Genomic DNA, 15,921 nt, shown 5'->3' on the forward strand with positions numbered 1-15,921 from the left:
AAACTTTAAACTCTTTTTTCTTATCCTTATTTAAAAAAAATAATTTTGCATAGAATCAAAAAAGAAACAAAATATTGTTAAAAATTTTACAAAACAAAACTGAAACGAAATCGAGATACAAAAAAAAATACAAAAAGGAAAAATGTTAAAATCTTAGAGATTTTATTATAAGTTACTTAATTTGTTAATTTATTAATTATGAAAATGGGGTATAACATTTAAGTTAAACTCTACAATGTATGCGGCATTTGAATTATGATTCTTTTTTGTAGATTATAAAAACTGAAAAACATACATCAAACGAAATCCCCTTAGTAAAAAAGCCACGAAATCGACAGAGCAAAATAATTAAATTGCAAGAAATACATAAAATTTAATTTTAATACAAAAAATATATAAAATACATTAGGAATGTAATAAGACACATCACAAATAAGAATTTGAAAAAAAAACTTTCTCTAAATAAAAATCCTTTTCAAAAAAAAAAAAAACATTTTGTTCATTTTTTAACGTTGCACAGATGATTGAATTGACAAAAACCTGATTAAAAGTCTCCAATTTAATGTATTTAATAGATCTGAAGTGATTATCGAATAATGGAAAACACTTTAAGGATCGGCAAACCCATAATTTAATAGCTCTACCTTGCTCAATTTTCACATGCTGCCAGAGTTCTGGATATTGTTCAAGGAATCCTATCAAAAATTGTTTGGAATGTTCTATATTTTTATACCCTGCGCCACACTGTGGAACAGGGTATTATAAGTTAGTGCATATATTTGCAACACCCAGAAGGAGACGAGAAATGCTCAGGGTGGGCTAATGAGTCGATATAGCCACGTCCGTCTGTCCATGAACACATTTTTGTAATCAAAGTCTTGGTCGCAGTTTTAGTCCAATCGACTTCAAATTTGGCACAAGTATGTGTTTTGGCTCAGAATAGAAGAAATCGGTTCATATTTAAATATAGCTCCCATATATATATTTTGCCCGATATGGACTTATATGGCCCCAGAAGCCAGAGTTTTACCCTAATTTGCTTAAAATTTTGCACAAGGAGAACAATTAGTACTATAGTCAAGTGGGCCAAATTTTATTGAAATCGGTTAAGATTTAGATATAGCTCCCATATATATCTTTCGCCCGATATGGACTCACATGACCACAGTGGCCAATCTTTTACTCCGATTTAATTGAAATTTTGCACAGAGAGTAGAATTAGCATTGTAGTTATGCGTGCCAAATTTGGTTGAAATCGGTTCAGATTTAGATATAGCTCCCATATATAGCTTTCGCCCGATTTACACTCATATGACCACAGAGGCCAATTTTTTGCTCCGATTTAGTTGAAATTTTGCACAGGGAGTAGAATTAGCATTGTAGCTATGCGTGCCAAATTTGGTTGAAATCGGTTCAGATTTAGATATAGCTCCCATATATATGTTTTTCTGATTTCGACAAATATGGTCAAAATACCTAAATTTTCCTTGTAAAATCGCCACTGCTTAGTCGAAAAGTTGTAAAAATGACTCTAATTTTGCTAAACTTCCAATACATATATATCGAGCGATAAATCATAAATAAACTTTTGCGAATTTTCCTTAAAATTGCTTCAGATATAAATGTTTCCCATATTTTTATACCCACCACCATAGAATGGTGACGGGGGTATAATAAGTTTGTCATTGCGTTTGTAACACATCGAAATGTCGATTTCCGACTATATAAAGTATATATATTCTTGATCAGGCAGAAATTCTAATTGATAGAGCCATGTCCGTCTGTCTGTCTGTCTGGCTGTCTGTCTGTTGCAGCGTTGCCAATTTAGCTTTTTTCTCGTGGAAGTGAGAAAGATGTGAGGGAATATACAATTGGGCAGAAACAAAATTTTGAGCATTCAGGTCGAAAACCTATGTTGTTATCACCTATATTACCTGTTTATTTTCATAATTCATTATGATTGTAAATATATAAATAAATAAATAAAATTTTGAGCACAATATTGTTTGGGAGAATTTTTTTAAGCATATAATATTTTTGGGTGCAAAATGCTTCCAAACATATTATATGTTCACATAATAACATATTGTTTTTTGGAAGACAACATTATTGAATTTGGATGCAAAAATACAAAATGTTTGGAACTTAGACTACCCAAACATATATTGTTTAGACCAATGTGCTTTCAAACATATTATATATTGGAAGAGATCAAACATATAAATGTTTGGGCAATACCCAAAAATATATATGCTTGAAGCAAAATATGTTTGGGAGTATATGTTACAGAAGCGATTTTTTGTGAGCGTGTAGATTTGGCTTTTTTTGAAGACGTTTAGCGGAAAAAAAATGCATTTAGCTTTTAGCTTTTTTTCTGGCTTTTTTTCATGACCCTTTTAGCTATTTTTGGCTTTTTTTATTTTCGACATGTTTCTATTGAAATATGGATAAATCGGCGTTTTTATCTAAGCCTTGCTGCAAGTATAATGGTTTCCACATATTTCAAAGCTCAGTTGAAACATTAATAATGAGTCCAGCCATTATGCGGGCATTTTTGTAGCAAATACACCTTGTTGTAAAGTTTTTTCATTATATACATAAAAGTTATCGTAAACTTTAAATCTACTATTACCATACAAATTTGTTAGATAAACTGTCAGTAAATTATTGGGAATATTATCATTTGACTCGTTTATCCTTTTTATGTTATTATAATATTCTAAAGTTATTAAACTAGTAGATGTGAATAGCTTTGTGCACTGAAAAAATATTGTCGTCTCCTTAAAATACGAACGCGAATTTTGGTTATAATAGCATTTGTGAATTTCTTTTATTTAAACTGTTTTCCTTGTCCAAAAGACAATAAAGTCGTTTTGTCCTTATAATTAAGTGATTCAACTTAAAAATGGGTATGTTTTCATGAAAGAAGGAAGAATTAATGAAATAGTCTTTAAATGTGAGGAGTTTTTTCATCTTAACCACAAACCAAAATAGCGTTCAAAAATAGAAGATGTTTTTCAACACTTTATTTTAAAAACATATATATACATTAATTTCTACTTGAAGTCGAGTCTGAATTTGGAAATTTAAGTTGGCGTTAGCACGTTTTTAAAGCACTTTGATAGCTCATGAAGAAAAGGAAAATGTTTTTACTGGGAAATGTAAACTATAGGTATTTTCTACAATTTAAATAAAAGTAATGTATTTCGAATTTTTCACAATTTCAAATCCAAACTAAAATTTTATTTAAAAATATGACAAATCATTTTTTTACCAAATCCAAAGCATCATTTAATATTTTAAAATAACAAGTAAATAAAATAGAGGTGTTGGGAAGGTAGCTGCCACAAAACGAAGGACTTCCAGTAAAAAATTTGTGATATTAATCAAAATGTATCGAATACGCAAACAGAGCTAATATGCCTTAGATATTGTTACAGTCTCACAGAAGTGGAATTAAAATGAAAATAATATGCATTGTAAGTGAAATAAAGCCTTTAAGTTTGTTAAATTTCAATCAAAAATGTGACTTTTGATACAAAAAAATTTAGCTTTTTTTAACTATTTTTTGGGCAAATCTAGCGGTTTTTGGTGAAACAATTCTGGCAACGCTGGTCTGTTGTAATCACGCTACAGTCTTCAATAACAAAACAATCGTGCTGAAATTTTGCACAAACTCGTCTTTTGTCTGCAGGCAGGTCAAGTTCGAAGATGGGCTATATCGGTCCAAGTTTTGATATAGTCCCCATAAAAACCGACCTCCCGATTTGGGGTCTTGAGCTTATAAAAACCTTAGTTTCTATCCAATTTGCCTGAAATTGGAAATCTAGAGGTATTTTATGACCACAAAGAGGTGTGCCAAAAATGGTGAGTATAGGTCCATGTTTTGGTATAGCCCCCATATAGACCGATCTCCCGATTATATTTCTAGGGCTTCTGGAATCTATGGTTTCTATCCAATTCGCCTTTATACCATATATAGCCCCCAACATATTTGACGGATGTGATATGGTATCGAAAATTTAGATCTACAAAGTGGTGCAGGGTTTAATGCAACTTAAACAACTTTCTTACAACTTTCGACATGTATTAACTAAACAAAAGTGCATCGATTAACTTAATTCAATTTTTGACTATGAAGCTCCGTCAAAGATCAGTGTTTATCGATGGTATAGTGAATTCAACCGAGGTCGTATTTCACTTCAAGACGAATATCGTGAAGGTCGAAAATCAGTTGTTGTTCCAGAAACTATGGTGATGTACCCCAACTCAAGATCATCATGTAACCTATCGTGAGATTGACCTTAGGAATAAGAGGGAACCACAGTGATGCAACGGTTAGCATGACCGCCTTTTATACAAAGGGTCATGGGTTCAATCCTAGTTTCGACCAAACACCAAACAGTTTTTCAGCGGTGGATTATACGCTCTCAGTAATGACGATGACATTTCTGAGCGTTTCAAACCTTCTCTAAGTAGTTACTCCCCAATTTGAAACGCCGTTGGGACTCGGCTGTAAAATGGAGGTCCCTTGTCATTGAGATAAACCTAGAATCGTGCAGCCCTCAGTGATAAGAGAGAAATTCACCAGTGTGGTATCACAATAGACTGAGTATTCTAAGTGAGCCTGAAACAATTCCGGCTGCCACTTAATCTAACCTAACCTATATGATCCTGAAATATCGAGCTGCCGCTATATCTAACCTAATCTAGGCATTAGTGGGACGGCCATATATTCAATATTGCATGAAAAATTTGTTTGCGTTGGATCCCACACAATTTATCAATCGCTCAAAAACGGCTCGTGTCAATTGGTCGAAAGAAAAGCTCCAAAAATACGATGACGATGCTTCGAACACACATCTATGAGATCGTAACAGAGTATGAATCGTAGATTTACGATTTTTTTATGATGAGCCAAATCCCACAAGAGTTACTCGCGCACGAAGCTCTTCCAAGCAAATGATCGCCTTTTTTCGAAAAACTGGGCATACACCACTAGAACAGAGCATAACTATCAATTCCTCCTTCCAAGTTGTATTCCAAGAAATCAGGAAAATCAACTGCCGGATACTCTTCACCACGACAATGCGGGCTCTTACACATCGACTCAAATAATTGCAGTTTTGAGCACACAATCCATCGATTTGATGGTTAAAGTGGGGGTTGCCGTGGGGAAACGACGCTCTTTTTTAAGAGAAATGTACTAAATATTCTAAGTACGATCGATAAAATTTACACTTTGTACTTTTTTGATAATATTTCAGTACAAAAAGTACCGTGGTGCCCCAGAACGCCTAAAGCCTGTGGGGATGATGTCTCCGCAGAGAATATAAAATATAACGGTGATAAATACACACAAACAAAATTTTCTGATTCAATCATTGATCTAATTAATTTTTTAATTGAAATATCTTCAATCACAGAAATGATAGCATCAATTAAAAAAAATAATTGATCCAATTAAAAAATTAATTGATACTATTAATTTTTGTGATTGATTTTTGTTTCAATTAAAAAATTTGTTGAATCAACTAAATATTGAATTGAATATTTTTTTAAAACTCAATTAAGAATTTAATTGGAAATTTTTTCGTGAAATTTTTTTCTGTGTACGCCTGAAACTTAATGAGACAGATCCTAAGTCACGCATTGCTAGATATGAGCATCACCAGCTAAGTCGGCATTGTCTTGAATGTCCATAGGTCGATTTAAATGTTTTCAATATATCGATAAGCCTTTGGTTCCAACCTTCTTGAAATTTGGTATTGTTGGTAACATACAATGGTAAGAATCACTATACCTAATTCCTAGACCATTTCCCTTAGCCCATTTCCTAGCAATGTACGATTTAAAAAATATTTCTAATTGTAACTGGACATTTACAACTGACTTCCAGCTCGATGTTTAATTGTGCTAGTTACAGGACCTGTTGGGCGGACGAAACCTTCTTGAAATTTACAATTTTATTGCTTGCGAGTTCAAAGTAGTAAAAATTTTTATTGGAGTTAATTTTATTTAAGTCATCACATAGCCCCATCTCCCGCTCCATCTGAAGCACCAGCCACAGATGACGAAGCTTGCCCTAATTCTCCATCTTCAGTGCTATTTTTCGATTGCATAGAATTTCGACTGCCCAGAGATACACGACTACGGCGTTTCCGTATGGACTCTACGGATTGATTGCGTTTCTTCAAAGCAATTTCCTCTTCATTAAGAGCCTGGCAGAAATCTATAAAAGAGCGTAGTTGTTGACTTCGTAGACGTACAGCAATAGCCATAGCTTCATCTAAAGCCTCTTTGGCACGTTCGACTTTATGTAGAACAGCATAGGCCTTAACTATTAACATAATGCTGAGAAATTGCCATATGATACTATTGCAATTTTTCGTTTCTAAATTTAAAAAAAAAAAATAAAAAATCGAGATTGTAATGGTCGATACATTTCCAAAACAATTAAACAAATTTCGATAATACTACCTTCAATAGCTTTGCGTGCCCACGAACAGCATTCATCGAAATGAGCTTGCTTTAAATGAGCCCGGGAAATTTCATGCAGTAGGTAACATTTTTCTATGGAATATTTAGCGAATATCATGCGTTTTTCCAAGCGGGCCAGAAATTTTCTATAGGAACATTCCAATTATTACTATTTCAGTTAATTTGCACAGTGGGTCAAAATGCCAAAAGGTGATCAAACAATTGATATTCTAGATATATATTTCTCATGAGATAGAGGGTGTTAACGTTAATTACATCCTCTCAAAAATAGAAGAAATATTTATTGAAGATTTTGGCGAACTTGTTTATTTCTCATTGCTAATGTTCGACTTTCACGAAACCCCTATTTATCAACAACGAATCCCTGAGTTCGGCTCGCAAACTCTAACCTGTAGATTAAAACCTGCTACAGAAAATCTTCTATAATTTGGTTTAAAATTTGATAGACGCCAGTTTATACACACAAAAACCTCAGCAATATTTTCTCTATTGGAATCTTAATCGATTTAAATATATATTCGATTAAAGGTATAAAGTTAGTTGAATAAACTTTTTTTATCAAAAATTTAAAAAATAATCACACAAATTGACTCAATCAAGCACTCTTAATTCAAAATTAATTGGATCACTTAATATTGTGATTTAATCAAAAAAAACTAATTTTTTCCTGGCAAAAATTCCGAGAGTCAACGAAATTTCCTATAGAAATTCAATTTCAAGGAAATTTCCGATAGATATTCAACTTCAACGAAATTTCTTATAGAAAGTAAATTATGACAAAATTACTTATATATAAAAATCTTCGACGAAATTATTGAATTTCGACGATTTTTTTATAAAAATTAAATTTCGGAGAAATTTCTTATAGAAAGTAAATTACGACAAAATTTCTTATAGATAACAAATCTCGACAAAACTTCCTATAGAAATTCAATTTTGACGAAATATTCTAAGGAAATTAAATTTCAACGACATTGCCTATAAAAATTCAATTTCGACAAAATTTCCTATAGAAATTCAATTTCGACGAATTTGCCTACAGAAATTCAACTTCGACGAAATTTCTTATAGAAAGTAAATTCTATAGAAATTCTATAGAAATTCAATTTTGGAGAATTTGCTTATATAAATTCAACTTCAACGAAATTTCTTATAGAAAGTAAATTTCAACGAAATTTTTTTATAGAAAGTGAATTTCGACAAAATTTCTTATGGAAAGCAAATTTCGACGGAATTTCCTACAGCAATTAAATGTCGACGAAATTTCCTATAAAAAATCAAATTTGACGAAATATCCTATGGAAATTAAATTTCCATGACATTGCATATAAAAATTCAATTTCGACGAATTTGCCTATAGAACGTAAATTTCTACGAAATTTCCTATAGAAAGTAATTTCGACGAAATTTTCTGTAGAAAGTAAATTTCGATGAAATTTTTTATAGAAAGTAAATTTCCACGAAATTTCCTATAGAAATTCAACTTCGACGAAATTTTGTATAGAAATTCAATTTCGACAAAATTTTCACACAAGTTCAATATCGATCACTTTCCTATAAAAATTAAATTTCGACGAAATTTCCTATAAAACTTCAATTTCGACTACATTTTTTATAAATATTCAATTTCGACGAAATGTCCCATACAAATTCAATTTCGACGACATTTCCTATAAAAATATAGAAATTCAATTTTGACGAATTAGTCTACAGAAAGTAAATTTCGAAGAAATGTCTTATAGAAGTTCAATTTCGACGAAATTTCCTATAAAAGTTTAATTTCGACGTTTTTGACTATAGAAATTCAACTTCGACGAAATTTCCCATACAAATTAAATTTCGACGACATTTACTATTGAAATTTAATTTCGAAGAAATTTCCTATTGAAATTCAATTTCGACGAATTTGCCTATGAACGTAAATTTCGATGAAATTTCTTATAAAAAGCAAATTTCGGCGGAATTTTCTATGGACATTAAATTTCGACGAAATTTCCTATAGAAATTCTATTTCGAAGAATTTGTCTATAAAAATTATATTTCGACGACATGTCATATAAAAATTCACTTTCGACGACTTTCCTATAACATCCAATTTCGACGAAAACTCCTATAAAACTTCAATTTCGACTAAATTTTTTATAAAAATTCAATTTTTACGAAATGTCCCATACAAATTCAATTTTGACGCAATTTCCTATATACAATTAGAAATTCAATTTTGACGGATAAGCCTATAGAAAGTAAATATCGAAGAAATGTCCTATAGAAATTCAATTTTGACGAAATTTTTGATATAAATTCAATTTCGACGAAATTTCCAATATAAATTCAATTTCGACGAAATTTTTTATAGAAATTCAACTTCGACGAGATTTTTTTATAGAAATTCGACGAAATATCTTCTGGAAAGTACATTTCGACGAAATTTCTTATAGAAAGTAATTTTCGACGAAATTTCTTTTAGAAAGCAAATTTCTGCGGAATTTCCTATAAAAAATCAGTTTTGACGAAATATCCTATGAAAATTAAATTTCGACGACATTGCCTATAAAATTCAATGTCGACGAATTTGCCTATAGAACGTAAATTTCAACAAAATTTCTTATAGAAAGTAAATTTCGTCGAAATTTCCTATAGAAATTCAATTTCGAAGAATTTGCATATAGAAATTCAACTTCGACGAAATTTCTAATAGAAATTCAATTTAGAAATTCAATTTCGACAAAATTTCCCATATTAATTCAATTTCGACTATATTCCTATAGAGATTCAATTTCGACGAAATTTTCTATAGAAATTCAATTTCGATCAATTTGCCTATGAACGTAAATTTCAACAAAATTTCTTATAGAAAGTAAATTTCGTCGAAATTCATTTTCGAAGAATTTGTCTATAGAAATTCAACTTCGACGAAATTTCTAATAGAAATTCAATTTAGACGAAATATTTTATAGAAATTCAATTTCGACAAAATTTCCCATATAAATTCAATTTCGACTATATTCCTATAGAGATTCAATTTCGACGAAATTTCCTATAGAAATTCAATTTCGATCAATTTGCTATGAACGTAAATTTCGACGAAATTTCTTATAGGAAGTAAATTTTGACGAAACTATGTGTACAAAGTATAGAAATTCAACTTCGACGAAATTTCAAATAGAAATTCAATTTGGACAACATTTTTTATAGAAATCCAATTTCGACAAAATTTACATACAAATTTAATTTCGACCAATTTCCTATAAAAATTCAATTTCAACTAAATTTTTTATGAATATTCAATTTCGACGAAATGTCCCATACAAATTCAATTTCGACGACATTTCCTATAAAAAAATAGAAATGAAATTTTGACGAATTAGCCTATAGAAATTTAATTTTTACCACATTTCATATAGAAATTCCATTTCGACGAAATTTTCTATTTCGACGACAATTCCTAAAAAAATCCAATTTCAACGAAATTTCCTATCGAAATTCAATTTCGACGAAATTTCCTATCAAAATTCCATTTCGACGACAATTCCAAAAAAAAATCCAATTTCGACGAAATTTCCTATCGAAATTCAATTTCGACGAAATTTCCTATCGAAATCAAATTTCGATGAAATTTTATATAGAAATTTCGACCAATTTCCTATAAAAATTCAATTTCAACTAAAATTTTTATGAATATTCAATTTCGACGAAATGTCCCATACAAATTCAATTTCGACGACATTTCCTATAAAAAAATAGAAATTAAATTTTGACGAATTAGCCTATAGAAATTTAATTTTTACCAAATTTCATATAGAAATTCCATTTCGACGAAATTTTCTATTTCGACGACAATTCCTAAAAAAATCCAATTTCAACGAAATTTCCTATCGAAATTCAATTTCGACGAAATTTTCTATAGAAATTCCATTTGGACGACAATTCCTAAAAAAAAAATCCAATTACGACGAAATTTCCTATCGAAATTCAATTTCGACGAAATTCCCTATCGAAATCAAATTTCGATGAAATTTTTATACAGAAATCAAATTTCGTATAGAAAGTGATTTTAGACGAAATTTCTAATAGAAATTAAATTTCGACGAGATTTACTATAGAAAGTGAATTTAGACGAAATTTCCTATAGAAAGTAAATTTCGACAAAAATTGTCATAGAAAGAAAATTTCGACCGTTTTCGCGCTTTGACCCACAGTACGTTGTATACATTTACTTATAAGCAATTTGACTATAATCTGGAGCATCTGGTTCCTTATACGTAGACTTATCACCAAAGACAAACTGCACAATATCCTTTGACTTATCATTTGGCATGCGTAAGAGGCGTAATAATCGTTCCTTCCCTTGGGTCTGGAGAACATCATCTAGCAACACATATGTATCAGTATGGGTCAATGCCAAAATATTGCAGACTTCGTTGATAAATTCAAATTTCCAAGGCATTACACGATGGGTCTTGAGCACGGCATAATCTCCCAGAACCTCTTCAACATATTTTGACAGTTTCTAGGAATAGAATAGTAAACGACATATTATTTTTTCCACTCCAAAATCTAAAAATCGTTTATAACATACCTCAATGTCACCGTCCTCTCTAAGACGGCGAATCGCACGCAATTGCGATAGCATTGTACGACGTGTCTGATATTGAACTCTGTATAAATACTCCTCTCGTCGTTTCTCTCCTATTTTCTTGTTGGGACATTTACGCAATTGTTCGGTATATAGTGGGCTACGGGCCCGTAACATTTTCAAAAATTTCGTTACCAAATCATATTTTGTAGCACATAAATTACGTAGATAAGGTGTCGACACTTTTGATTGTTGTAAGAGAAGATTTTTGTTGCCACGCAATTGTTTCAGAAAGAGTACATCAATCCAAGTTTTATTCAAATAGATTTGATTGAAAACCTTGAAGGCTCGTCGCCGTCGCGCCAATTCCCGAGGTGAAAGTAAAATTTCCTATGAGCAATTATTAATAATGAATAGGTTCTTGTACATTTAATACGCAAAAATATTTGTGTTCCTTCTACCAGGGCCGATCATATGAGGGAGACGAAATGCTACTGCCCTCAGAGACCATGGTGGACGATATGACAAAGAGTAGAATCAATGGATGATAGGATAAATGATCAAATGAATGAAAGTTTATTTTGACGACCTGCCTCGTGGCCATGGTGATGAGTTGTCTGAAGATAATGACCAACTATATATATCCGTGGTGGCTTTACCGCTGAATGTGAGCTTCGGACACCCAAGAAAGTGAGAGGAGTTATGTAATATGAGGAAATCATAGACATTATAATACATAGATGAGCAATGGGTGTCAAACTATGTTTGACAGTTCCGAAGATTAAGATAAACCAAGAAAAATAAGAGCACGCTTACAATCTCTTTCGTTTTCCTTTTTGTTGTTTACCAATTTTACACAAAATTAGACCGTTTATAAATTATAAATAAATTAATATATTAAAAGTTTATATTTGAACAAAAAATTGTGACCAAAACCGCGAAAATACGAAATTTAATTTTGAGCAGCATTGCTCTTTACAAACAACACAAAAGAAAATGCACGAAAATTAATATTTGGGACTGACTCTTTACGAAAAAAAATCAAAACGAAATGTAAGAAAATTATTTTTTGGAACTGACACATTTTTTTTAAAGAGAATAGTGGATTATCTATGTATTATAATGTCTATGGAGGAACTCCACCAGGATGCTCTTTAAGAGAACAATGCTTAACGGACCAGAACGCTTACAACAACAATCAGGGAAGATATAAGAGAGAATGAGAATGGCTCAAAACAGGACAATGTCTAATGAGGAAACACTAGAGGTACTACATATTCCTGGAAATCAAACGGCTTAAACGCCTAATGGCAGTGCCAGAGGTGCTCAACGGTCATTTACTACTGGGTAAATTGTATCGGAATTTAGAATAGAGCGGACTTTAGTTTTGAACGGTTTAATTTCCTTAGACCAAAAATGGAAACAGAACAAGGGAGACAAATATTAGGGCTGTTTGATACACTAAGCCGTGAAGGACTAAAAAAACAGAGTACTCGTTTATCCAGGACATCTCCATAAATATGCAACACTGTCATCAGATGTTTAAAAATAATCACAGAAAAGAAGTTAAATCTTACATTTTTAGTGATGAAATGCTCAAATAGTAATAAATATTTACTGCTGCGATTATTGACGACACGTACCACTTTGAATTAATTTTTTCGATAAATTAGTCACAATAAATTGCTATTGTGAATCGAAGAATCGTCACTTTATCAAAATACAATCTGGAAATACCGGCGCTACTTGCACTGATGAGATGTTCTGATAGAACACCAGTGCAACGATGTTCTGGATAGCCCATACAAATGTACAAAGAAAACAGCCCTATTATCAGAGGATATTAGGGCTGTTTTCTTTTAGCACTGGATATGCTAAGCCGTTAAGGACTAAAATAAAACAGAGTACTCGTTTATCCAGGACATCCCCAAATATATGCCACACTGAAATCTTGCATTTTTAATGTATGAAATGCTTCAATTAGTAATAAATATTTACTGCTGCGATTATTTATGACACTGTTTCACTTTGAATTTCATGTTTTTCGATAAAATAGTCAAAATAAATTGCTATTGTGAATCGAAGAAGCGTCACTTTATCCAAATACAATCTGGCAACATCGGCGCGACTTGCACTGATGAGATGTTCTGGTTAGAACACCAGTGCAACGATGTTCTGGATAGCCCATACAAATGTTTCATCCAGTGCAAAAAGAAAACAGCCCTATTATTAAAATGTTAATTAAATCAATTTTTGTGTGTATTTGAGGTTTGATTTAATTGATATATTAATAATATCAATTATTTCTTTATTTTAACTGTTTTTCTATGGAACAATAAGCTCATACCTCTTTTTCCAAAATACTTAAGACATCACATTTTTCTTGCTCCTTAAGTATCTTCCATAAAGGACGTGTATCCACATGTTGTGAACGTTCTAGATCTTCCACAACAGCTGGGAAATGCTTTCCATTTTTCAATATGAAGGGACCCAATGGGTCACCAAGAGAATCTTTAAAATTTTCATCTACCTTTAATAAAATCATCATAAATCATTATTCAGATTTTTGTTTAGTTAGTATTTTTTTCTCACTTACCACAATCAAGCGATTTAGAAACGTCGCCACCTTACTGCTACAAAATTTTCGAGTATTATCGTGAAGTTCAACTTTGAAGTTTTCAAATTGATTCAACTCGTACAAAGTGTCACAGATTTCCAAATTAATTGGAGCATTATTATTATCAATTGCTGAAATAAAGGAATTACAACACATTTCGGACACAATAAGCATTCTTGACCTAACAGAAGATGAACGATATCTGTTGGTTGATGGCAACGAAAATAGTTTCTGCATTTGAAATTATTTTTGTATTAATATGGTAACTCCAGTAGTTTTAATATGGTAACTCTAGTATATTTTAAATAATTCTTTCTTTAACCACTGGCGAGAACAGACGAATAAAGTGAATTGAACGAGTTGAGCACTTATTATTTGGATATCTTGACATGATGGTACCGAGAACAAGTTCAATTTGAGAATGCATAGAACAAGCCAAGTTTGCAAAAGTTCTCAAATCTCTCTCTCTCTCGTTGGTAGTCGCATACACCTTAGATCGTATGGGGATAATGAGATTCGAAATCGAATTTTCCGAAGGTCAAATTTTCTACTTCGCAATAGTTCTCAAATCTCTCTCTCTCGTTGGTAGTTGCATACACCTTAGATCGTATGGGGATTATAATGAGATTCGAAATCGAATTTTCCGAAGGTCAAATTTTATACTTTGTTTTTTCCAAATGGTGAACTGTAAAAAAAATCAAAAGTCAATTGGTCGATGATGAGGATGCAAGTTCGACATAGACTTTTTTGACAAAAAGTCTATTTTCCACTTTTGTATCCCTGTGGCTATCACTTTTCCGGATAATGCAATAGTCTTTGCCTTCTTCGAAGTTTGTTCGCTGGGAGGAGTCCGCTATTTCTTCTTTGTTTTCCGGTGTGTACTAAAATACGTGAGTAAAATTTCATCTACGCCCATAATCACTCACGATGGAAAATATTTAGTCAAGGACAATGTTTAGGGTACGAACTCGCGCGGTTAATATCATCTTTCCGGCTAACGGTCTCTGCCTTCTTCGTGTCACTTTCGCCAAGTGGATACCCCTGTTTCGATTGCTCCTTGGTCTCCACCACAAAATAACAAAAGAAACTCTCTCGTACGCCTCGTAGGCAGATTCAAACACCGCTGTGTTTCACGTGCGCGGAATGAGCGAACGTGACAGCCACAACTCGTCTATCTAGCACACCTTTAATCGCTGGGCTTCCAATACGATATTGTCAAAACAAAATGTTCGTTGTTAAATTTCGTTGAACGACTCATCTTCCAAAAGCATGAATTGGATAATTGATCTACTATATATTGCTCTATTTTCCCATTTCTTTTAGACTCCGCGGAAACTCTCGCCCACACACATAATACAAATACGAGTCGGCTTTGGTTGCCAGTGGCCATTGAGTAGAATGTAATACACGATAGAAAATCGATTTTACCATGCTCTCAGATTATCAGTGGGAAAGACAAGTACCGCCACACTACATGGACACTTTTTTATAGAATAACTTGTATAAACTCTATTAAATTTTCTGCATCCTATCGTGATGCTTAATTAAAGCAATACTTTCCACTTACAAGCTGCAGCTTTGCCATCTTTCAATGCTCCCTCTGTTTGCGCTATATTTCGCTTACAGCGACTTCGAAGGAATAACGATTTCAGATCGTCGGATTTCAATTCCAAAGACTTATCATAATAATGCACGGCTTTATCCAATTGTTGTTTATTAGTAAAATATACGCCCCAGTCACGATAAATTATCTGTTCTTGTTCTGGAGTCCAGGCTATGCGTTCCCAAGGTTGTAATGCTGGAGTAACCATTGTATCAAAAGCGATTATTAATAAAAAAAATCTTATGTTCTGCAATGAAAATAATTCGAGTGAAATTTTCAATATTTAAATTTTTTATGACTTTATTGTTTTTGACTACTTTTCCAAGAAAGTTATATGACTTTTTCACCGCCATTATTTTTACCTTAAAAATAGATCAACAAAACGGACGCACTTTGGCAATCCTCCGGTGGAGGTCGCACTATTATCGCTTTTTTAATTCGAGTTAAAAAATTTTAAAATTCTTTGGCGCCATACGATGTTCGAGACAGGTACAATTTAAGCTTTTGAACACAATTTAAATAAGATTCAATCGTTTTAAAAAATTTCGAATTTAATAAAAGTTCTTTGTAACAATTGTTTTCTTCCTCGCGAAAGTATTGCATAAATTGTCGTACACGTCTTAT

At 32.2% G+C, this 15,921-nt stretch overlaps 1 protein-coding gene across 1 annotated transcript; it reads right to left on the reverse strand.

Moving 5' to 3' along the window:
- Positions 1 to 5,948: 5,948 nt before the first annotated feature.
- On the reverse strand, positions 5,949 to 15,878 carry p-cup (presidents-cup). Its single transcript, XM_075298778.1, has 7 exons — positions 15,262 to 15,878; positions 13,674 to 13,825; positions 13,425 to 13,607; positions 11,081 to 11,467; positions 10,719 to 11,011; positions 6,481 to 6,626; positions 5,949 to 6,394 (listed from the first exon to the last, which is right to left on the reverse strand). The coding sequence occupies exons 1-7, from the start codon at positions 15,503 to 15,505 to the stop codon at positions 6,027 to 6,029; spliced, it is 1,773 nt and encodes a 590-aa protein (XP_075154893.1). The 5' UTR covers positions 15,506 to 15,878; the 3' UTR covers positions 5,949 to 6,026.
- Positions 15,879 to 15,921: the final 43 nt, after the last annotated feature.

Source organism: Haematobia irritans, chromosome 3 (genome assembly GCF_050003625.1).
Source record: "Haematobia irritans isolate KBUSLIRL chromosome 3, ASM5000362v1, whole genome shotgun sequence".
Taxonomy (NCBI): domain Eukaryota; kingdom Metazoa; phylum Arthropoda; class Insecta; order Diptera; family Muscidae; genus Haematobia; species Haematobia irritans.

Bases quoted from the DNA above. Each gene is read 5' to 3' on its own strand.
- p-cup (XM_075298778.1), bottom strand. From the start codon at position 15,505: ATGGTTACTCCAGCATTACAACCTTGGGAACGCATAGCCTGGACTCCA. The intron at 13,608-13,673 runs GTAAGTGAGAAA...ATTTTATTAAAG, and splicing joins TTCTAAATCGCTTGATTGTG to GTAGATGAAAATTTTAAAGA. The intron at 6,627-10,718 runs GTAAATGTATAC...ATGTTCCTATAG, and splicing joins TATAGTCAAATTGCTTATAA to AAAATTTCTGGCCCGCTTGG.